The following is a 24,775-nucleotide window of genomic DNA, read 5'->3' as shown; positions in this document are numbered from 1 at the left end:
TCAAACGACTGCAACTGCAGATGAGAATGAATTTTGTTAGGCTTACCTGCATATAGTTCATGTTTCAGTGAACGATTTTATGAATGTTTTGGTTTTAATTTTTGTTCTTGCTTGCTAAATTTAAAGTTGAATTTAGCAGTATTATGAAGTTTAGAATAATAATTTTGCTGCAAAGTAATTATACACTGTATTTCATGAGTATAATAACTTGACCATTGTTGTAAGACATGTTTTGATATTTATTCTGTTTGTGGAAATAGAAAGAGTACTAACTATGGCTTGAGATGATGTACCTTGACACACATTGTGAAAAAAAGACCAAAAAAAACATAAATATTCTCCTGGCATTTGAAAAAAAAAAAAAAATACATGTACAGTGTACCTTAAAGATTGTATTTTTTAAATGCGTACAACTAAAAAGATTTACAAATACAAAGTTTTTGTCATTTTATGCATTCACTGAATCGAGTACATGACGTACTACACCAGTCTACATGCATGTCTTGACTTCATTTCTTCCAGCATTTTCCAAAAATTAAAAAGGAGAGGGGGATTGCTAAGGCCCAAATTATATTCTTATATTTTCCTTGTGTTTATAAGCATTGATTGAAAAAAAAGATATTTAATTAATTATTTATCAAAAGATATTGACAAGAATTACTCCCCTTTCCAGATACATTGTAGCTGATAGCAGATCATTTCATAATTGTTCACTTCAAATAAGATCAATTGTCAAATTTCTTGTTTTACAATCTACAAAGCCTTCAGGAAAGCAGTGGTATTACCTCTTCCTCCCACCCCCACCCCCCAACACACATGAAAAAAAAGCATATTAGGATATTGTTGCTCTCTCAGATGTTTACAGAAAGACATGAGACAAACAAATGGTAACGAAATATGGTAAGAATTGATTAGACTAAGGTATTGTTGGATCAAGTTTTATCATAGAGGATCATTCTCAAGATGACTTAAATCCAGCGAGCCTGGTATGATGTAAAATACATTGTACTGTAAAATCTCTTATTTTCGTAGGGTCAAATTTTCATGGTTTGAGGAAATAATATTGGTTTGAGGGGATTTAATTTCATGGTTGAAGAAGAAACAACATACTGTAGAATTGAATTTAATCATTTTGAGGGGGGCATGAATTCGTGGGTCTATCATACCATGAAAATAACATGGACAACAAAAATTACCCCCCCCCCTCTCGAAAATTACAGTGTGTTCACAGTAGATGAAATGACATAGTGGTCTTGTAAAGAATAGTATAGGAATGCTCAACTCATACTATTTAATTCGAATGTCCAGAAAATTTTTGTTGAAAGACTAATAGTTTTCAGTTTATCTCTGTATGGACATGAGCATTTTTAACGTTGTCTACACTTATATAGCTAGCTGTTCTTTTCATTCCCAATTGGAAACATCAAAATTATAAATATACCAAGTAATACTGTACCAACCGCATGCATCTGAGGTGAGAATGTATACAGTAAATTAAAATGAAAAAATTGTTTGCATTTTAACTAATTTTTCTTAGACAAGATACTGTAGACATACTTTATTTTGCGGAAATTTGTCACAGCATACTTAAAGTACATTGAAGATGTACAATGGCAGTTCAGTTGATTGATTGATTGTATGTTGTTTAACGTCCCGTTCGAGATTTTTTCACTCATGTAGAGACGTCACCATATACCGGTGAAGGACTTCAAATTTAGACCTTTACTCGGCACTCAGGGCCATTGAGTAGTTAGGGTTCTTTATCATGCCAACGTCTGCCGTGACACGGGGCCTTGGTTTTTAAGGTCTCATTCTGCAACTTTCACTTCAAAGTGACGAGCGTTTGGCGAAGGAACAGTTGCTACCTATTTCTTATCGACTTAGGTCAGTTGCGGCCGTGATTTGAACACACAACCTTCTGATCACAGAGCGAGCGCTCTACCGACTAAGCCACCATGACGGCACCAATGGCAGTCCAAAAAATCGGTGTAATTTTTTTCCCGCGGATTAAACAGAAATTGTGATTCTGCTGAATTATGACCCTGTGGGGAAAAAAACACATTTATGGCACTCTTAAATAATATTCTCTTAAAACATAAATTAATATGTCGTCATTTACAAAGTGAGTGCAGAGAGGAATTAGAAATTTTAGCAGAAGAGGAACTGATTCTGTAAATAGCCTAAACCATCCCATTTCCTTAGATATGTGACAAGTAACCTATTGACCTGAGATTTTGAACTTGTACCTATAATTTCAGTACGAATAAGGAATTCAGTTCAGTAAATCCAGCACTCAGCTGGTATTTATATGAATTTTACAATGTTGACTTTCTGAATTGTCATTTTTGTAAACCTTGTGGTCTCCGCCAAAGGCAGTGGTTACCGAAATATTACTTTAAAAGTTGAAGAACATGAGAATTAGATATTAAATAAACATGTATGCTTTGCCCCCTCGCAAAAACAGATGTTAAATGGTTTTAAAATCATCTTGGATTGTCTTTTAAGATTCACATTCAATATTATTTTATCCTAGGAGTCTTCCTCTATATGATCAATTCTATGAACTAGAGTTTCCCTTTGATGTCTGGTGAAAATAAATACAGACAATATTTAGATATCAATTCCTATACATGACTAACATCGGAAGGGTATACCCAAGCTAAGCAAATCACTAAATAATATTATTTTGGTTAAAAGGGCATTAGATTAATAGGATGGATTTTAAATTTTATTTTTATTCAACAATATTTGTTTGACTATCAAACATCTTTGACATCTGTGATTTTTTTTCCTTAATGTCTGACTATAATCTTACTAGTTGTTCAAAGGACAGTTTTAAAATCTGTCTGTTTGTGTAGTCGTTGACACAAATGACTTCTGGGGTCAATAAAGGACTTAGTTTACAGAGTATTTGGAAACCTTTAATTAGGGATATTTTAATGAATTCCCCAAACATCTCTCATTTCTTACAAGGTACCTCTTGGCATTCCAGTAGCTTATAATCATTACACCAAAAGGCTTCAAATCTGTAACAGTGTTTGAGACCAATTAATGGATTTAACCAAGTCTTGCTCAATATTTTGTCCATGTGGGGGTAATGCTTGATAAATCAAAAGGCAACAAACCAGTTTATCTTAATCGAGACCCTCGACTTAGGTGTAGGTAAAGTAAAGGAACTACGGACACAATCTTGGAGGGCAGCATAGGAATAAGAATTAATACAAGTATGTGTTGTTGAGCCCATTTCTGAAAATATGCAAGAGGAGGGAAATCGGAACGAAGACAGGTTGGACGTTTTTTTTTGGTGCCTTTTTTTTCTCTTTTCACTCGGAGCTTTTAGCTAGTGTTAATGATTCTTTATTGATACATAACGGGAATGCATAATGGCAATTTCACTTGGAATCTCCAGTTCAAGGCGAAAATCACTGTGATCTCCAGATGGTAAATAGATCATAATTTGTGTGTTTATCATGTGCAGGAAGCCTGTCTAACAAGAGGAAGCCGGAAAATCACGTTTTGCCAATTTCTAAGAAGCTTTTGAATGTTGGAGAGCATGAAAAATATTTACCTACACCCTCACTATTTTTTGTTGTGCTTGGACTTAATAGTCATTCAGGGGATATAATTCTTCATTATTCAGTAGAATTTTTTTTTTTTGTTAGTTATTACAAGTAGCTAGTTTCCTCTCCTTTGCAATATTAATTTTAAAAACATAAATAAGAAAAATACCTTGTAAATTGGAAATTAAAAATTTTGCTATACAGTTGAACTTTGGTATCTCGAACTCCAATATCTCGAATACTATGGATATGTCAAATGGATTTGGAAGTCCCAACCACTTATTCTTTAAGTATTTTACACTCAATATCTCAAATCCTTGGATGTCTCAAGTTTTTTCTCAGTCCCAAAACATTTCGAAATAACAAGGTTTGGCTGTATATTATCTGTTTACCTTAATGTTTTATTAACCCCTAACAATGTACCATTACATTGTATCAGTACATTTTTATGGTGAAAATCATTGATTTCTCCTGTAGACTAGTGAAACACCTGTGGGAGATTTTAATAATAAAATACACATGAATTAGGACATTCTGATATATTGCCCCGTGAATTTTGCGAGAATTGTAATACAGTATGAATTTTTTTCAAAAAAAAGATATATCCTTGTAAAATGTATTAGCACTTGTCACTTTTTATAGCTTCTTTTACACTTAGATCTGCAGCTAGTACTTATAAATTTGAAGTCTGTGTTCTAATACATATATTCCAAGGTATCATAAAATGGGGGTAGGTGGGGTTAACTTGTTTCTCATTTCCCACCTAATGGCAGTCCTCTGTTTATAGACTCCCTAATCATTTATTTATGTAAGAGGTAATCAAATCAATACCTCGTACTCCTCACAAAAATATTTAAAATTTTGTGAGGAATTTATGGAATGCATTTCCTATCACATCCCTAGTAAACTTGAGTTTTCCTTTCTATTCCATCCCATTAATTTGCAATAAACAGATGAAGAAGTTAATTGGAGTTTATACAACTATATAGATACAGCTTTCTTCGTATTGACAAGTTTTGACTTAAAGTGGAAATGCATTTTACTTTTAAGTGATTTGATAGAGAGATAAATCTTACTTGAATGGGATAGGGTTACGTAACACTAAATTGTCTTGAATTTTTATTAATGTCTGATTGTCTGAAGGTTACCTGTAAATATTCAGGTGTGTTATGTACACATATATACACATACCTGGAATAGATATGACAGGCTTTAAACACCACAATAAGAAAAGCATTTCAAACAATATGTTAAAAGTTTAAACATATTTCAAAATATTTATTTTCAAAATATTTTAGCATATTTATTCAATTTAAATGTCGGAAGTGTTGTTACCCTCTTTATCCTTTTTGTTGGGATTAAATGAATCATATGAAGATTTAATGATAAATCATGCATAAATGTCTTATTTTTTTCCTCTTTACAGATTGCTGTGCTTAAGGCTGTGGAAAATATGGAATTATTTGTGGTTTTAACACATGGTATATACTGATGATGAATCTGTAACTTCACCTAATCCAAATTTTCTCCCTATCTGTCTTTCTTGCTGGGAGAGTGTAGAGGCCGGCTCTTGCCCATTGCATTGAAGTGTTTTGGCATTGTTATCACAATTAAGGAATGTGATCTGGAAAGGATTTGTGATAGGAAGCAATGTAATAAAAATGATAAAAGTGAGAATTGATCATTCATGGATTGATTAAAACAGGGTAAGTATGGAAAGAGATGATTCAGAGGAAACTGAACACACCCAAACAGTGCCCCCTAGTGGCGGAACACAAGACGCTGTGGTCACTAGTCCTGTACAGCTGAATGTGGAATTAAGTGAGGAGGACACACAGAAAAATGGGCTAAATACAACACTCTCTCCAAAGATTGCTAGACCAAAACTACCAGATTTCAAAGAAAATGGACAAATTCGATCAGGTCTGCACGGGAGGGCTAAGACAGACCCAGGCCAAGGAAGTCATATTAAAGCCATTATTGACCGCACAGTAGAGGACATAAAGGAATTAAACCAGGTAGATTTTACAAAAACATTTGGCCGTCCGAAAAAATTTCCAAAACCATTTGCCCCAAAGTCTCAATCCACGCATACTTCACCTAGAGCATCTCCCACACCTAGTGAGGAAACAGGCCCTTCCCCCCTCAACAGAAACCGAAGTCGTAGTCTGAGGGTCCTGACAGACATTTTAAAAGGGGGTAGGGGTGGAAGTTCTGAGTACAGAATAGGAAACATTCCTCGAAAAAGTGTTGATGACAGTACTTCAAAGTCAATAAGTGATAGTCAGCTATTACCTCGTAAACCTTCATCAGTGAAAGAGGAAGATAGACGGTCAATATCAGACGGACAATTGCAAGCAAACAGAGATGAGAATAAAAGTGAGAATTCAAACAGTTCGGGGACTCCAGACAGTGGTGCGACAGATAGCGGGCACGAAAAGGCAAGCTCGGACACGCCAGAACTTCCATCACCTGTGGAGGACTCCAAAGCCCTCATTAAACGCCGTAATGATATGGCCAAGTTCAGGAGGGCTAAGAGTGAAGCTCGGAAAGTGAATATTTCGGATGATGAAGGTGTTGGAATATCTGACCAAGATTTGTCTCATAGTAGTACCACATACAAACCTCACTCAATAGATACAAATTCAAAATTTTTCACATTATGGAAAATTGGAGCCCCAAAACGGAGAACTGGTTTAGCAGATATTGTGAAAAGAGTGCAATCTACACATTGTAGGAGTGCCGATGATTCTCATGGAGAAAATATTCTACCCGGAATATGGAAATTACCCAGAGTAGAGCTTAAACCCATCCAAGGTGTTCGGAAATCATCTAGTCTTCGTCATGTGACACACCCACCTCAATCAAAAACCACATTCCGAGAACCACTTGGAGCCATGGATTCCAATGGATTCGGAATGTTGGCAAAAACTCCAGAGCATGAAGAACTGCCTCCTTTTCCAGGGGACTTAGAGTCTAAAACAAGTGATCTGTCTCTTACCGATAGCCAAGCATTTCAGAGTGAAAGTGGAGATGAAGCATTTCGTACATTTGAAGATGATGAAATTTCAGAGACTCAGAGCAATGCGGGTGACGATAAACCAACAGAGAAAAGAAAATTGCTGAAACCCAAATCTAAAAGTGACCCAAGTGGTGACAAGTGTAAAGATAATATGTCTCCAGTGTGTCAAATGACCTCCTCGCATAGCTCACCCCATCTGTCCAAAAGTAGTGAAATAGATCTGGAAGATATGGAAGATGATAGAGGTGAGAAAAATAACAAGGACCTGTCTTTGAATCTTCCCTGTAGTGCTCTTACCCCATCCAGCTCGTTTGATGATGGACCTCTTCATTTTGAAGTCCCAGAGGATAGTGTGTCAAATCAGCGATCAGATGGGGCTTTGACTCCAGAGCTTGAGCAGTCCCAGGACTTGGGTCGATTTACCTCTGTGTTTGTAAAAGAAATTGCCCCACCACCCAAAGAAAACAATGAATCCACCACAGACAAAAATTCTTTGGGGATTCCCTATCAAACTAAAAAGAATATTGGTCGAAGTGTTAGTTCTGCTAGTGTCCTTCAGAGAGAAAGGAAGTTTCCCAGTGTCACCAAAGACGAACCCAGGAAGCATAGTCTATCCCAGGAGGAGGCGGTCAAGGAGGCCAAACATGAGTTAGTTCCCTTGGCAGACTCCCAGTCCCAGTCCACTAGCATGCCAGCTCTGGCCAAAAAACCAAGCAAGGTAAAACATATCGCATTTAAAAGTTCTATCAAAGCTGACTTTATTCCAGTCAAACAATGTATTGTTAAATCTTGAGAATTTCAGATAGATTTAGGAAGTTCAAGACTGGGAATTGGTTGGTTGATGTTTTTTTTTTTTTTTTTTTTTTTTTTTTTTTTGCCAGATGATTTTAGGATTTGCTGCATTTAAATCCTGATGAAAAGAGACTTGTATTGTTGTATTGACCCCCCCCCCCTTTTTTTTCTAAGATTGTTAAGATTTCTTTATTGAAGCATGATATTAATTGAGACTGAGTTTAGATACAGGAATGAAAGATATTTCAACTATGCAGAACAAATTGTGTAAGAATGTACAAATCGCAAATTAATTGCCTCAATAGATTGAATTGTGCACACTTTGGTAAACAAAGAGGAGAATTTAGCAGAGTGCTGTGAAAAAGACTTCTCTCTCTACTCTCTGCACCACATTTCTCTGATGTAACTCAGATGTGTGGTTTATTTTTAGCCCCAGAGATAAAAAGGAAGGGCTTTATAGATACTCTCTAAATTTAATGCTGTAATGGTGCTTTGCAAGTTTGTACACGGAGTTTGCATCTGTGAGGGATTTTTTTTGGCAGAAAAGCCAGCAGTTTATTTAGCTTTTGTTTTATTGCAGTTTCTGGCATAAGTGCATTTCCCTTATGTTTGAGCATTCGACACTTATGAAGACTTTTGACCTTGCTAGGTGTCTGTCGTTATGAGTAATGTGTGCCGTGATTGTTATGAAACCTAGCAATCATAAGGTCATTACAAGAACAAATGCACTCTACAGTATACAGTATCTCAAATCTCTATTATGACTGCTGCAGTGTGGAAGTGGGGAGTAACATTTGGCAGATTATCCACTATTTTATTTCAAGAAAATTTGAGATTTTAGGTTACATTTTTAAAATGAAAATGGTGTATTGGGGAAAGAGGGGGTGTAATGCAGAAAAGGAGTGTTAATTATTCAGCATTTTAATATTACTGATAAATGACAGGTGCCCATTTTACAGTATGCTGATACATGTATTAGCTATTCTGTCCTTTTTTTTGCATTAATTTTACCTCTTGATAGGCAGGGGAGGTAGGATGGGGGTGGGGGAGATGCAGTACTTCCCTGACCTCTGCTGTTATTCTCTATTGAGAAGTTGATGACTTGTTGAGTATTAAAACAAGCCATCAACTTCTCAATACTCTGCTGTATCTGCCATTACCCCCCCCCCCCCCCCCCCAAAAAAAAAAAAAGTAAATAAAATAAATAAATCATTGAAAAAAAAAATCATTATCAAAAATTCAAATGTTTCATGAACAAATTACCAGAAGGTCTTCATGTACATAAAACCACATAGACCCTCCAGTAGTTTTTTTTATTTAGGTCACACCTGACCAGAGGATTTTTACTACCTGTTTATTGAATATGAATTTTATTATGCATGGTAAAACAATCAAGTTTACTAAGATCGTTTATCATTTGTCTGCCCAGTGTTCTGGCCATTTGTTCTCTATATATCTAGTGTTTAGTTGATCTGTTTAGGTAAATCTTAAATATGTAAAATGACAGGGTTAAGTTCCTCCTAATGAGGGTGTTTTGCTTGTTTTCTTGGCATATTGACACATAATTCTTTTCTCCTCATGCAGAAGAAACATTTTTCACATACAAAACATGAGCTGATTTCATAGTTGACAAATTTTCATTCATAGATTCTAGGGTACCTGGAAGATTATAAAAATCCTACCCCCTCAGTATAATGGTAAGCTAGCTTCTTTCATCTGCAGTGATGAAAACAAATTTTTTAAAGGTCTGGTGAAATAGATATTAAGCTCTTTACATATACAAGCTGTTGTCCAAAAGTCTATCTTGTATTGTTAAAGAATAGGACAGAATTCCATTCAGATGCAGCCTTGGTATTAAGTATACAATGCTGGTTTTCCTAAATTGTTTGTAAATTCTAAGGATCTTGTGTATCAGAATGAAGTAGTGTAGGAGAAGTGATTGCGAGAACATTCATTTAAATGGAGAATATGGTGGAGATCCTGTCTGATTTAGGATTTTCTGAGCCTGAGTTGGAGTTTTTAGACGAGACCACAGACTTGGTGAGAAACAAGTCTCCAGTCAAAGTTTTTCTACTATAGGTTTATTTTATCATTTTGAGTTTGGTTTTTATGTTGTTAACAAAGATTTTTTTTTTCCGTTTTGTCATATCAACTGTTTCACTGAATATGGTCTGAATGCCAATTCTCTATATATTCAATATGTACCAGGTCATTTAACGCAATAACTTGGGAGTTACATCATGTTGGTGTATTCAGTTGTTTAAATGTACAACTTCAAATATTGGCTGTTTACTCAGTAACACTTTTATCAGAAATTCAAACATGATTGGGTCCCCTCTTAACACCTCAGAAAGTATGAAGATGATATCTGTTATTGCTGGGCAGCTGGGTTATCTAACTTTAGAGCTGAAAAGGTGTTACAAGGCTATAGAGTTATCTCCCTTTTCCATGGAGGCAGAAAGTTATTCAGGGAATTCTATATAAGTACATAGGGAAAGGGGCACATTGTCACATCATTTTACTTACATCATCACTGCAGTGCATATTTCAGGATTTGATAGACAGTTTGAAAATATTGGTAGCTTGAAGCATTTATGATAGGTTTGTTGCATCTGTATTCTGTTATATGGTTCTAAAGTTTTCTTCTTGGAGAGGTTTTGTACTTTTATCATAGAAACCAGAGGTTCAGCTTGAAGGAAAGACATTTCTTTTATTTTCAACAAGGACAGAAACTAAACAGTGTCATTAATTGAGCATGGAAAAGTTCATATATCTCAGTATTATTCCATCATGGCATATGAGAGTAGAAATCCGACAAAGGTTAGCAAAAACTATTCAATTCACATCTGTTTTCACATATTTTCCTTGCAATATTGGATGAAGATTTTTACAGCAGTCATTTCCTTCTGCAATGAGGCAGATACCTGTTTGAGGAAGATGCTTTATAACATTTAATTAAGGACAGGTGGGGGAGTGAAAATTACCGCATCTCATTACCGGTTTGATCACCTCACAAGAAAGCTATTTGATCAATTTTGGGAATGCTGATGGTACACTTTTATTGAATGCTAAGTTTTTCTATGTTGGAAGTTTAATGATATATAATGAAAAGCATGAGTGCTCATTCCTTTGAAAATATTCTCATTCATCCTTGCGTTTAGAAGGATGGTAGAGAATGAAGCCTGTGTAAAACGTTTCTGCAGCTGCTCTTTCATGCACACTTTTGTCTGAAGTTTTTTACTGGGCCCACAGTACAACCATGGTATATCTCATATCCCTTTATGCCTTTTATATCATTAACATGTCTCTTTGAGTTAGCTTGTCTCACTGATTGGACATGTCCCTTTGAGTAAGCTTGTCTCACTGAATTGACTTGTTGCTTTGAGTAACCATAGCTCTTTTTACTGAGTTGACTTGTCTCTTTGAGTGAGGGACTTTACACATGGTTAGGCTTGCCTAATAAGTCTTAAAACTTAAGTTTTTGCAAGCCATGTGGCTCTTGTATACACACAATATGGGTCTTACAAGATTATAACATAACCAACATTACCATAAATTCCTCATGTTTTTATCCAAAAACAGTGTATACAGTTCTCAAAATGGATGACAAAGTAACTTTCATGGATACTTTCATCCTCTCACAAACTAAGTTTCTCTACTGCGTTATTTGTATAGATGCCCTTGAGTCTTCTTTCCACTTCTCCAATCTACCCGCTTCTACATGTAAAAATAGGTAGACACTTGGCTGTCTAATTTTCATTGGTTTAAAAAAAAGTCTGCCAAGTCTTGTATTAAAGACTTAGAGCAGCACTCTATTCCTAAGTCAGACTTGTAAGGCTTGAAAAAATGTATAACAGTAAAGCTAAGACTTAAGTTTCAGGACTTATAAGTAATCCTTATCATATGTACCAGCCCTAAGCTTGTCTCTTAGGTTATTTATTTTGCATGTTTGAGTTTGCTTGTCTTTCTAAGTTTGTTTGGCCTTTCAAGTTTGTCTTTGTCTCAGAGTTTGTTTAGCTCTCAGAGTTTGTTTTTAGCATATCTTTAATGTTATAGTTTTCATCAGAATGGTATAAATCGAGAATCTAATTCCCTGAATGCTGTTCTGTTTGTATTGTAAGAGCTCTTTAAGTACATACGTAGTTTTGATTGGTGGTCTTTAATGTTCTAAGACTTGTTTAAGATGTGCATTGGGTCTTGCAAGTGTAAAGTAGACAAAATTTCTGTGTGGTAGAGTTCAAAACTTATGTATGTCCTTTGATAAACAAATCTTAGTGTCATTATTTTTGGTGAAGCCAAGAATATGCTGTAACTTGAGATTAATATATACTCATAGAAGGACAGACATTACAATATGTTTGCAACAGACACAGTTATAGCTATATATTCTGCTTACATTGAAATTCTGTTTTTCCTCCTAGTACAGAACTAGGATATAACAATTTTGTAATTGGATGTAACAAATAAGAGATATAAATATACATTCCCCTAAATTTCTCATGCAAATTCCTGTAAGATTATGTTTACTCTGGTAAACAATGAAACAGAAAAAAAGGAGAGGATGAAGAAAAGTTTGACCTCCTTCCAGAAGACAAACAGCAATATTTACATTGCCATTAGGTACAGCCAGATCCCGAATCCCAATCACTTGTGATCAGGGCTGCAACCTTGCAGACATCATTCTGTGTAGCACTGTGATTGTTTATGTTGTAATGTAGGGCTTCGAATACAGCTTCCTGTGGCCATATGTCTACACCTGTACTTTGTATATACACATTCAAGACAGGTACTAAGATGTACCTGGATGCCTGCCACAGCATGGTATGGAGAAAATTTGGATTATTTTGACTGAAGTTTCGAGAGTCTATAATAAAAGGTTGCTTAAGCTTGGAAAAAGTCTTTGGGGATTTGTTTTGTTCCTCAGCTAAGTTTTAGAACCATGAAATCTTAATTTCTGCTAATGATGCATAAAATATCAGTCATTATGAGAATTACTTTCTGATGTCTTCACATTTAAATTATGAGTTGTTGATACAGCCAAGAAGCACTGTATTCTCCAGTGATTAAAGATTTGCAGACCTATTGGGTTGGCTTGCTTTTTTCCTGATTGTTTGTCTGTCTGTGTACAACTTCTTGTTGTAATATATTTTTTAAACGATATTAGACTGAAACTTCTTAGTTTGGCATATATCAAGATATGTTAAGTGCATTCATGGGTGTGATCATCAATGCAAGCTTGTAATTTCACAAATACATCTTAAATTCTAAAATTGTAGTGAGAACTATGGTCAATTTGGGATGAAGTCCAACTCTAGATATCATAGATGTATTCCATTTCCAATCAGCAACAAAATTCTTAGTGTCTTGTTTGCAGCCACATGCAGTTATTTTCCTGCCAGCTTTTTGATCAGAGAAACTTGGGAAGTGTGACTTGAAGGGCAGAATTAGACAGATGTAAATTTAGAATTCTATTAAAAGCAACAGTTAATGGATCAGATCTATAATCTGCTTCCCCTCCATTGTCAGCCCTTTCATTTCAGGAAGTAAATCAGCCTTCAAAGACAGAAACATATATTTACAATTATCATTGTATAAATATGCTTTTCTGTAAATTGCATTTTGTGATCATATCTTTGGAACACTGATTAATAATTTCACAAATTTGTAAATGTACCCTGATGAAGGAATTTCTAACACCCACTAACAGACAGTTGGTAGGGTTATTCTTAGACAAATATGGAATATATCTCTTTCAGTCATATTGAAATTCAATGATGTTTCAATTATGTTAAAATGCTACTTCTCCCAGTTATTTTTTTTATTTCCAGTTTGAACAAAACAGAAACAAATGTACCTTGTATGACGTACAAGTACATGGTTAATATTGGTCTATGATTTTAATTTCAATGAAAAGTCTTTTGTATTAATTATTCTTAAAATAGATTTTCTCTAAATATTTCACAATATGATACACCTGAAGTTATTTCAATGTTCTTTCTGTCTTATTCTATCTGCTTTAAGCAAAGTTTTTTTGTTTGTTTGTTTTTTGTTGTTGTTTTTTTCTTTGTTTTAATTTTCACTACCAGTTAAAATTTCAGAGATGAGACAAACAAACATACTCCAATCTACTTCAAGGCTAATCCATTAAAGCTACAGTCTCATCAGAGATTTCCAATCAGTTTTAGCAAAATACTATAAATAACTAATAAACTGAAGGATTTTGGCTTCCTATGAGTTTGGCATGAAACATCACAATAGTATTCTCCCTAACCATGCTAACAGAGGATTTTTTAATTTGAGACACTAGATTTTTTGTTAAAGGAAATCTCCAGACACTAGGAATTTTCATTGCTTTGCTGTGGGTATTTTGAGGATGATTGTAAAATAGTGAATATTTGTGGTTTCAGCAGTTATGCACGAGAGTGGATGCATATCATCCTTTTTAGAGATAAGCCAATTCTCATTTGTAAAAATGTCATTTATTTATATTAAGCATTTACATGAGTAAGTGCATTTTCCCCCAGCATTTCTTCAGCATTAGGGTTTGAAAATTACTAGTACATGCATTGTGTATTGTTATAAAAGACTGCACTTGAAAAATGTCATATCTTCCAAAAACATTTTTGGTCAACATATAATTTTGGGTACATTACCTTTCCACAAATTTTAATGAAAATTTCATTTTTACCTTTCCACAACATTTTTTATTTATTTTTCACAAAATAATATATATACATGTATAGCCATTGCTGTACCTATAAAGCACTATGTTTCCACAATTTACCTGTGATGTAGAGTGACAAAGATAAACTTGACATTCTGTGTAAAGAATATGCAAAATATATGAACACAGCTTTTGCCAGGATTGGATTTTTAGCTAACATGAGCTGAAAGCTCAAGTGAGCTTTTCTGATCACATTTTGTCTGGCATCCGTCTGTCTGTCTTTCAGTATGTAAACTTTTCATCATTTTCAACTTCTCCAGAACCACTGGGCTAATTTCAAACAAACTTGCCACAAATTATTCTTGAATGAGGGGATTCAAATTTGTTCAAATGAAGGGCCATGCCCTCTTTCAAGGGGAGATTAATTAAGAATAGTGAAAATGAGGTGACATCTTTTAAAAATCTTCTTCTCAAGAACCACTGGGCCAGAAAAGTTGAAAATTATTTGAAAGCTTCATTACATAGTGGGATTCAAGTTTATTCAAATCATGACCCCCATAGGTAGGGTGGGAATACAATGGTGGTCAAAATTTTACATAGGAATATATAGGAAAAAATGTTTAAAAATTCTCTTCTCAAGAACAGCAAAGCCATGATTAGTCATTATTAACATAGAAGCATTCTCAGGAAGTTTATATTCAAATTTGTTCAAATCATGACAACCGAGGATAGGGTGCCTGGGGCAACAATAGAGGATCAAAGTTTTACATAAGAATTTATAAAAATATTTCAACATTTTCTTCTCAAGAACAACAAAGCCATGATTATTCATATTTATATGGAAGCATCCCTAGGTAGTGTAGATTCAAGTTTATTCAAATTATGACCCCTTTGCAAGAACAGAAAAGCCATGAGTCAAAGTTAAATACATTTATTACCAAAATTAGTGGAAATTTTTTTCTTGCTTATAAACACCAAATAACTATGGCCTATAAAAAATAAGATGTTGCAAAAGTAACTGCTAGTTGTAAATTACAATTATACTAAATGTTTTTATGAGATGGAATCTAGTTGTAATTTTTGTTATCAAAATACCCAAGATGCCACTTATAGATAAAAAAAAAATACACATACAGTTGAACTTCGTTATCTTGAACACTGATATCTCGAATACCATGGATATGTCGAAGTGATTTAGAAGTCCCAACCACTTATTCTTTAAGTATTTTAACCCTGATATCTCAAATCCCTGGATATCTCGAAGTTTTTTCTCAGTCCCATCGAGTTCGAGATAACGAGGTTTGACTATAATTGTAAGGTCCACAAAGATTTTGCTCATCAACCTTAACCTCTGGCCTGTTACAATAATTGATCTCTAACCCTTTACTTTGAAATAAAGGGAAAACATGGATATTGGGTAAAAAGTAATTTAAATGCACCAATCAATCCCAGACAAATGTGAAAAGGTCAAGGCTTTTCATTAAACACTCTTTAGGGTCCATAATCAAATATCAGTCCAAATTGGTATCAAATTTTTATGAGTATTTGACCCCTCCCCCCCCCCCCCAAAAAAAGTATTTTGTCCATCAAACTCTTAATTTAAATACCTTGAGAGAAAAATATTGAAAGGTGCAATAAATCATGTTTGAAACTTTTCAACTGAAGTTATTGGCAATTACCCTTGAACTAAATTGTGCTCAAAGCCAATTACATTGTTTTTGGTGAAATTTTAAATGATAAACAAAATGAAGCAGGAGCTTTTCAGGCTGAAGCCACTGAAACAGACTATAAGAGAAGATGAGGATGCTCCACCGCTTATCCAATACAGCTGAGAGATAAAGCTGCAGTCATTCAGTAGCATCCCATTTCTCCACTAGGGATCATCTCAAAAGCTACTGCTGCCAACCACTGCAGGAAGCTTGCAGCACACATGCCAATCTCCTCTCAAGTGCATCAATTACGGAGGCATGAAGACGATGGACCCCCACCGCAGAGAGGGGGGAACATATAGATTACCAAATGTAAATCTTGTCTGTTCCAATCTTAATATTTACACTATTGTAGAGAATTGGAAATTTGAAGTCATATAGCTCAGCAAGTTGCAATGGCATAGATAATAGGTTGCCATTTTATTGTGGGTGAATAGATCATGTACATGACTCTGAGAGACAAGAAATCTTGGGTATCGAGCTATTTAATAGAAAAGGAAATAAGTATATTTGTTCCTGTACATTTTAGTTAATTCAGTTTTGTTGATAATACCCTGGCTTTTATCAAAATTTCCTCTCTTTTCAAGAAATGAGGTCACAAATTTTAAAAGTGTGTAGGGCATTTTATTGTTGTGTTGTACCAGTTGTGCAGTATATAGGTCTGAATTGATTGATATAAAGAGCTTTTCGAGTAGGCTTTTTGTCACCGGTATCATTCTAAGATCAAAATATTTTGGTCAGAGTTTGTTTGGCCATGTGCTTTATCTTCATGTTATCTGTATAAAGAATTAGTTCAGTATTTACCGTATTTGTAGATATGGATGTACAAACATTACCTTTTGACGGGTTAAATGAAAGTTTACTACCTTGTGAATGATCGCTTTATCTTGAAAGGTCATTCTGAGCAAAAATGTAGGTGGACTTAATACAAGGCATTTACTAAGAGCAAATATCTAATAGTATTTTTTATGTCCATTCACAACTATCTACTTGACAGGCTGCTGTTGTTTGACCGATTTACTGGATCCTTGGTTTAAGCCAATTTTACCCAGTATTTTCATGTCTTTTCATGAGTATATTTTGTGTTTAATTAATAGGTTTTTGAAGAATTCATTCACTATGGGACTTAAACAAACAAAAAAAAAATTGTACATATCAAAAAAGAAAGTGTCATTTTACTGAATTAAAAAGCACTATTTAGGTAGACTTAACAAGACGATTAGGCAATATGTATTCTGTTTAAGTATGGAAAGTCATTGACCTTCACCCTCTACGGCCATATCCATTATGACATCCCGAAACTGCTAACAACCAGCAAACACATCTGACACTCCTTTATGATCGCTAATTGATGCACAAGCAGCTGCATCCAACAAGATGGCAACATGTCGTGATCAAGGATTTAGCATTGCAGACATGTCTCTGGGGTTATTAAATTTGGCAGGTACATCATTTTGACTGCATTTATAGAACTGACCTTTTCTATCTGAGGTTCCCCAGATATGTGAATTATGCAGTGATGTTCCTAGAATGATAATTTCTAGGTGATGTATTGTTTGCAAAGACTATTGCCCTCTGATATTTTGTTTATCATGAAACGTTCATCAGATACAACTTGTTTTATTTCACAAAATTTTATGTTTATTAGGGTTGGAAAAGTACTAAATCTTAAGTGCATAAGTATCTCATTTCGACCTTGGGTAGAATTTGTAGAGGGAATTTTGTTTGATTGATTGTTTTATAAAAAAGTTTTGTTTTTTTTTGTGAAAATCAGTAAATACCATTCAGTGAACTACCTCAAGTATGTATATGCTGCAGATTTCTAAGACGCAGTTACTTTTGCAATATTTGTTTATGCATATTATGCAAAGTTGTTGAATAGCGTAGTTTATTATGTATTATACTCATGTATGAGCTAGATGATTTACAGTTTATAAAATATCTACGTAACCATTAAAGCCATATCAGCAGATTCTTTTGTATTGTTGATGTGAAACTCGAAACTTCAGTATGTAAGAGTTAAAAAGCTTCTGTTCAGGATTAACAATAAAAAGAAGGGGGGATAGAAAACACTTATCTTTATAGTCTAAGTAATCTGGTGATATGACAGGACGATTAATTGTTTATTTTTGTGAAAATACAACATCAAACGGATTTTTCTATTACATAGTCAAACAGTATCCGGAATACATTATAGAAAATTATATTCTCTCTACGCTGGAATGTTTGTTTTGGAAATGAGTATGTGTACATACACTTATCAAATGATAAATCTTCTATGTTTGTATGAATTGATTTTCAGATCAACACCAATTAAAAATCAAAATGAGTTCAAAATATGCTCAAGATTGGTTACACGAGATTTAAAAGCAAGATGATTAGTAAGGCACAAGATTTGTACATATTTATCAGAAGCATTGAAACTGTCATCGAAAAAAAAAATTGCAGATGTTGTTTAATATCTTTTCAAAATGTTTTTCCTGGCAACTTGGTTCTAAAGTCTCCAAGCATTTGTCATAAGGTGGAATGTGTCTTTTTTTTTTTTTTTTTTTTTTTTTTTTTTTTTTTTTTTTAAATTATTTTAAAAGGCAGTATTCATTAGTCACACCATCAAATGCTTTACAACATAACTTAGGCAAAATAATGCCTTGTAAGAATTTATAGCATTTTTCACCAATAATTTTGACCTTTGGATGTAGTTAAGGGAGCTCGAGATGATGCAAGTTTGGCCTAATTATTGTAGAAAAGATAAGTAAAGAATTAACTCTGTGAAAGTTACAACTTTTACAAATAATTGCTCATGATAGATCTGATTCAAAATGTGCAGCATGCAATTTATAGATAATTTTAGGAAACAAGCCTAAAGCCCTTGAAAACGGAATACTTTCTTTTTAAAACTTTAAAGTGTGCAGTAAAGTACAATATCTTATATGATCCAATTGTATGTTTGGGTTTACTAACATTTTCTAAACATTTTTGCAAAAAGTATTCCCACTTTCAGTATTATAAATAGTAAACAGTTGATATTTGTCAAGAAATGTGTAATAATTTCTTTTTTTTTTTTTTTTACTATGGTCAACAATATTTTTGTATAACCAGGTTTAACTCTATAAGTTGCATAACTTTCATTTTGCTATAATTGTAAACTTGTTTTGTAGGACAAGCGCTACCATATAGTGGAAGAGCTGTGTAAAAATGAACAGGAATATGTAGATGCCCTCACTGTCCTCAAAGATGTGAGTACTAGTAACCATTTCAAAACAGTTAATCTTCATTGTCCTCAAAGATACTAGTCCTACTAACCATTTTCGAAACAGTTAATCTTTGTTGTCCACAAAGATGTGAGTACTAGTTCACTAGTGCTGGTATTTATTTTAAAATAGTTTATCTCTAGGATGAAGCCCTCATTGTGTTCAAAGGTTGTTGTAGTAGCCATGTTAAAACAGATTATCACTGAGATAAACCTCTCACTATCTTCAAAGATGTAAGTTCCAGTAGCCTTTCAACATAAAATATCATGGATATAAAGTCAGAGACATAGAATGTAGATTTTTGTGATTTCTCTCATCAGTTTTCTGAGAGATTGTTTTGTGTAGTATATACATGGAATCTGATATTGGACATAAACCTTCCTCTTGTATTAAGAACCACAGAATCAAAACTCAAAGTATCCCAGGGAACGAGAAAGAATTCATATAAAGAGCAAAGTCTCCAAACCAAAGGGGTGATAATGAGGATCTAGTTATTGTAGAGTGGAGTTATTCAAAAAGGAGGAATCCCTCAGAAAGATCAGGGGCCCGTTTTACAAAAGAACTTAAGACTAAGACCAAAAACTTCAGTTGATTTTAAAATTTTGCAAAATAAATGATTCTGTTTAAAATTGCTAGTGTAAAAGTATCTTTCTACATACCTTTTAAAAAGATTAAACCATTTTCTATTTAATATAAATTAGAAAGTTATTGGCAGAATATTAAATTTTGGTCTTAGTCATAAGTTCCTATGTAAAACGGGCCCCAGATAACCAAATCAATGTGTTATATATGATGATCTGAGTCAAACTAAAGCTATATCAAGCAATATATAAAGTGTAAACCATATTTTTATTTATATATATTTACATTTACAAATGTTTTCTTTCATATAACACTATTAAAAGCAGCGCGTATCTATATCTGTATAAACACGGATTCCTCGCATCATAAACATTCGACGTAATTTCTCAGTGACGTCATAAAGGATTGACGTGCAATTAATGGATCAAATACAGGCCATTGAGTTTGAAAAATAAACATTTCAGGTGTTAAAGATTATAATCAGGAAAATATAAATATGAATAAGTCATAAATGTAAATATAAGTAATAATGTATCATTTTTCAACATCTATCGGGATATAAATATGGGTTGGTACGAGATCAAATGTACCATAAAGCCCTTCGCACACAAAAAAATTGTTAAGATAAAGACAATATGTAGGAAAATTAAATAATAATGCTAAAAAAAAAACAGACATGTAAAGAACAACAGGATTGCATTTTCCTAATTGTCAAGTGATATTTGGCATAACTTTAATTATGCAGTAAGTTTGCGTAACTTTTGATTACAAGTTTGACATTAGTTTGCACTTTAAGACAGGTGATGATATACAATGTAGACTAGAGATTTTTTTGCACAAATATTCCAAACAATTTTTTGTGGGCAATAACTGAATGATGAAAGAAGTTCACACCTGTGAGTTGTTGTGGAAGTCTGTTGCTATCTGATAAGGGAATATTGACTTGCAATCTGCCATACTGCACCCGGATCTGTTGACCTGTAAATCATTATATCTGGTGGGTTACAAGAGGTTATGTGTTGTCAGAGTAGGTAAACAATGAAAAAAAGTTATGTCAACCCATAAAAGCCTTTTCAAATCAATGCAATAGGGGGTACTTGGGTATCAATTTATACAAGTGTTTACTTGTAAAACTGTGTTTTTTCCCTGCTTCTCTTATTGAATGCCTCTTATAACAGATCAAAAAAAAATGTCAAGGCTTAAACATTTGGGTCAATGATTTTCCAGTTAGTCAAAGTCTTCTGTGAAGGCCATCTGTCAGTAAGGTATTTCAATAAATAAGGCACTACTGTCATGTGAGTGAGTGTTAATGGCAGACATGTCGGTGTGTTAAATGAAAGATTTGTTTTACATTTTATCAAAATTGTAGTCCAAGTTTACCACCAAACTAATTGTAACCCTGGTTTTTGGTTGTAGAAGTACATGCTCCCACTGAAAACTTCCTGCAGCAGTGTGGACGAAAACCTTGTGGACAATATCTTCTACATGATTCCAGAAATCCTTATGCACCACACCGTGTACAGAAATGCTCTGGACCGGGTCTGGACCAACTGGGACTCAGAAACCAGCACCATGGGCAATGTTATATCTGCCACAGTGAGTCAGTTTTTGAACTATGGGTAATGTTATGTCTGTCACATTGAGTCAGTTTCTGAACTATGGGTAATGTTGTATTAGTCATATTGAGTCAGTTTCTGAACTATTGGCATTGTTATATCTGTCACCTTAGGTCACTTCTAGAACTATGAGTAGTGTTATATGCCACACAGGCCCGTAGGAAGCAATTTCAGTTTGGGGGGGGGCACAGTCATCAGACGTTTTTATCAAGGGGACACAAGCATATAGTTTCCATGTTTTCTATAGTACTCTATATATTGGCAAAATTATTGGGGGGGGGGGCACAGATGCCCCCCCCCCCCCCCAGTTCCTATGGCCATGCCACAGAGAGTTTGTTTCTAAACTATGGGCAGTGTTATATCTGCCACCTTAGGTTAGTTTGGGCAATATTACATCTGCACAGTTAGTTTCTGAACTAAGGGTAATGTCCTATCTGCCACAGTCAGTTTCTAAATTATGGGCAGTGATTCATCTGCCACCTAAGGCCAGTTTTTTAACTTGGGCCAGTGTTAAATATGCCACAGTGAGTCAGTTTCTAAAGTATGGGCAGTGTTATATCTGCCACCTTAGGTCATTTTCTGAACTTATGGGTGATGTTTTATCTGCCACAATGAGCCAATTTCTAAGGTAAAGGTAATGTTTTACCTGCAACTTTAGGTCAATTTCTGAACTACAGGCAGTGTTATGTCCGCCACAATGAATCAGTTTCTGAATTAACTGCCATAGTGAGTCAGTTTCTAGGCTATAGGCAGTGTTATATCTGCCACTTTTTAAGGCTTTGGTCAGTTTCTGAACTATGGGCAATGTTAAATCTGCCACAGTGAGCCAGTTTCTGAACCACTGGGGAGGCTTTCTGCTACAGTAAACGTAGGGTTTGATGAGCACATGGTAATTTATGCATAAATGGCAAATGATCAAGTAAATTCATGTGTATATATACTGTATATCCTCATAAAGCAGAAAAGTAGTTATTTCTTAAGTAAAAATCAACCTGAAAAAATTATTTTTATCAGTCCTTTATATAAATTAATTAGTGTCATTGAATTATATATATATGTAAGTATATTAACAGATTTGATTTGATTTTTCAGTTTTCCAAGCAAACAGTGATTGACTGCTATCTTTCATTTGTGGAGAATTATAAAACATCAGGAAAAGTCATTGAAAATGCCTTGACAACCAAATCCTCCGTTCAAAAATTTATTGAGGTATGAAAAAAGGGAAACCTGAACCAATATATAAAGAAGAATTTCATATTTATACAATTAAAGATACATGTATTTATAATAGTTGTACAAGCTGTGTGTTTTAAGAGTCCAAGAAGTTCAAGGTCATTGATATAGATATAAACAAAGATTTATTTTGTAATTGTGTACTAGTCCATTGTTAATGTTTACGAAGAAACTCTAAGAATTTTAAACAACCATATGGAGAGCATGTATTTAATGTCACAAAATTTTGAAGTGTTTGAAATGTCCAAAATTTCAAATAAGTTCAAGATTCAAATGTTTGTTGATCTTCTTTAAGGAATGTTGAATTTTTATGTAAGAAAATTTTCCCATCAGTTCTTTGGCTTCTCCCCTCTGTAGCCATAAAAACTCTATCAGCTTTATGTGTGTGAAAGGTCAAGGTCAGGCAGATAAGAAGTGTGAAATATTCATTATTAAGATATGGCATATCCTGGAAGTTTATAGGAAGAAACAGCAACAATCAATGGGCAATAGAGATAGATAGGTTTTACATCAATTCCTGTCAACTGATTAGAGAGATTTTACATAATGACTGGATTAAAACTGTAGTCTGATAAGACCCAGAACATGTGGATCATTTTATAAAGAAATTCCTTTGCCCCTTCATTTTCACTTTTACTTTTTTGTATTCTGACTCAAATCTCAAACCTTATCATGACTCACGAAACTCTTCAGTCCAATAGCTGTTTTTTTGTTTCACCAGTTCTAAAACTTCCCTAATAATGGTTCCTTGGTCCCAAATTGACAAACCATATCTTATGTCTGTTGTGATAATCATAGATCACTCTAATAAAGAAGGTCTAAATGATGTGATGATGATAACATAAAACATAATATACTTTCACGGAAATAAGGACTTTGATTTGTTGAGAAACATTTGTTAAAAAACACTTTTACTCTCTGAATAATGAAACCATGCATGTCCTCCAGCGCAATGGAATGGTCAACATTACTTGACAAAATGTGATATTCCAAAAAAATTGGCGTGGAATCTTTGCTTGCACAGTTCACTATTGTTCGTATTTGTATAAGATATTCAGTATTATATTAGAAATACTGCATGTAGTTGAGGGTAACATTGAAATTTTTCAACCCTCAAAAACCATTGTCAACCTCCGCTTCACCTCGGTTGACAGTGCTTTTTTGGGGGTCAATTTTTTTTATGTTATACCCTCAACTACATGCACTAATAAGCAGCGTGGTATTGTATGTGGAAAGTGGTCATGGATATAATGGTAGTCTCTTTATTACAATATATTTTTATTTTTTGATGAGAAGTTAAGTACAGATTCCACATAATACACATGTACAGAAATTTCTTTTGGATGAAAGACATTAGGATCACAACATTGTAGATTTATCTGACATTAGACTAGAGTTATATACATGTGCTACAGTATTTTACTTGCATCACCAATTTGGAAAAAAAAGGCATTTCAATAATCTTTTTTTTTTTACAGCAATGTCACAAAGAAAGTGGGAACAAATTGTCAATGAAGGACCTAATTGTTAGACCTATACAAAGAATTCCTAGATATGAACTACTTTTGCAAGTAAGTACCGGTACACTTGAATGTTAGAATTATACAAAGAATTCCTAGATATGAACTACTTTTCAACTAAGCACACCTAATCATTAGATCTATGCAAAAAAATCCTAGATGTGATTATGTGAACTACAGTTGAACTCCAATATTTCAAACACAAATATCTCGAATACCATAGATATGTCGAAGTGATTTGGGAGTCCCAACCACTTATTCTTTAAATATTTTACCCCTGATATCTCGAATTCTCAGATGTCTCGAAGTTTTTTTTTTTGGTCCCATCGAGTTCGAGATAATGAGGTTTGACTGTACTTTTAAAAGTACCTGCCTACTGGGTAATTAGTAGATCTATGCAAAGAATTCCTAGATATGAACTAATTTCTACTTTTACAAATAAGCACTCCTTATTGTTAGACCTATATATATTAAGAATTCCTAGATATGAACCACCTTTACAAGTAAATAAACGTAACCATAAGACCTATACATAGAATTCTTATATTTGAACTACATGTACTTTTACTACATGTGTATGCTAACACCGAATTGTTAGACATATAAAAAGTATTCCTTGATGTGAATACTTTTACAAGTAAGTACACCTAATTGTTAGAACTAGACAAAGAATTCCTAGATATGAACTACTTTTCCAAGCCCTGTATGTTGATTAACTGAAGCGAGATATATGTATCTGAAAACATATCTTTTAGATATGAAAAAACATATTTATAGCATAGTTAGCTTTTGTATACTCGTACTATCTTCAGAATAATTTCTTATT

General features: G+C 34.1%; 1 protein-coding gene across 1 annotated transcript in view; it reads left to right on the top strand.

The window, feature by feature from the left end:
* Positions 1 to 24,775, top strand: part of LOC133192217 (rho guanine nucleotide exchange factor 17-like) — a 39,842-nt gene that overhangs the window by 467 nt on the left and 14,600 nt on the right. The window contains exons 2-6 of the mRNA XM_061328192.1: positions 4,987 to 7,300; positions 18,906 to 18,983; positions 20,997 to 21,176; positions 22,289 to 22,405; positions 23,908 to 24,000. Coding sequence (XP_061184176.1) covers positions 5,273 to 7,300; positions 18,906 to 18,983; positions 20,997 to 21,176; positions 22,289 to 22,405; positions 23,908 to 24,000 — 2,496 coding nt within the window. The 5' untranslated portion in view covers positions 4,987 to 5,272. The remainder of the gene's footprint in view (positions 1 to 4,986; positions 7,301 to 18,905; positions 18,984 to 20,996; positions 21,177 to 22,288; positions 22,406 to 23,907; positions 24,001 to 24,775) is intronic.

The sequence above is a fragment of the Saccostrea echinata genome, unplaced genomic scaffold (assembly GCF_033153115.1).
Source record: "Saccostrea echinata isolate AGI-Se365-2 ecotype Australia unplaced genomic scaffold, CSIRO_AGI_Sech_v1 ptg000025l, whole genome shotgun sequence".
NCBI classification, from domain to species: domain Eukaryota; kingdom Metazoa; phylum Mollusca; class Bivalvia; order Ostreida; family Ostreidae; genus Saccostrea; species Saccostrea echinata.
This window is presented reverse-complemented; position numbering and strand designations above follow the sequence as displayed.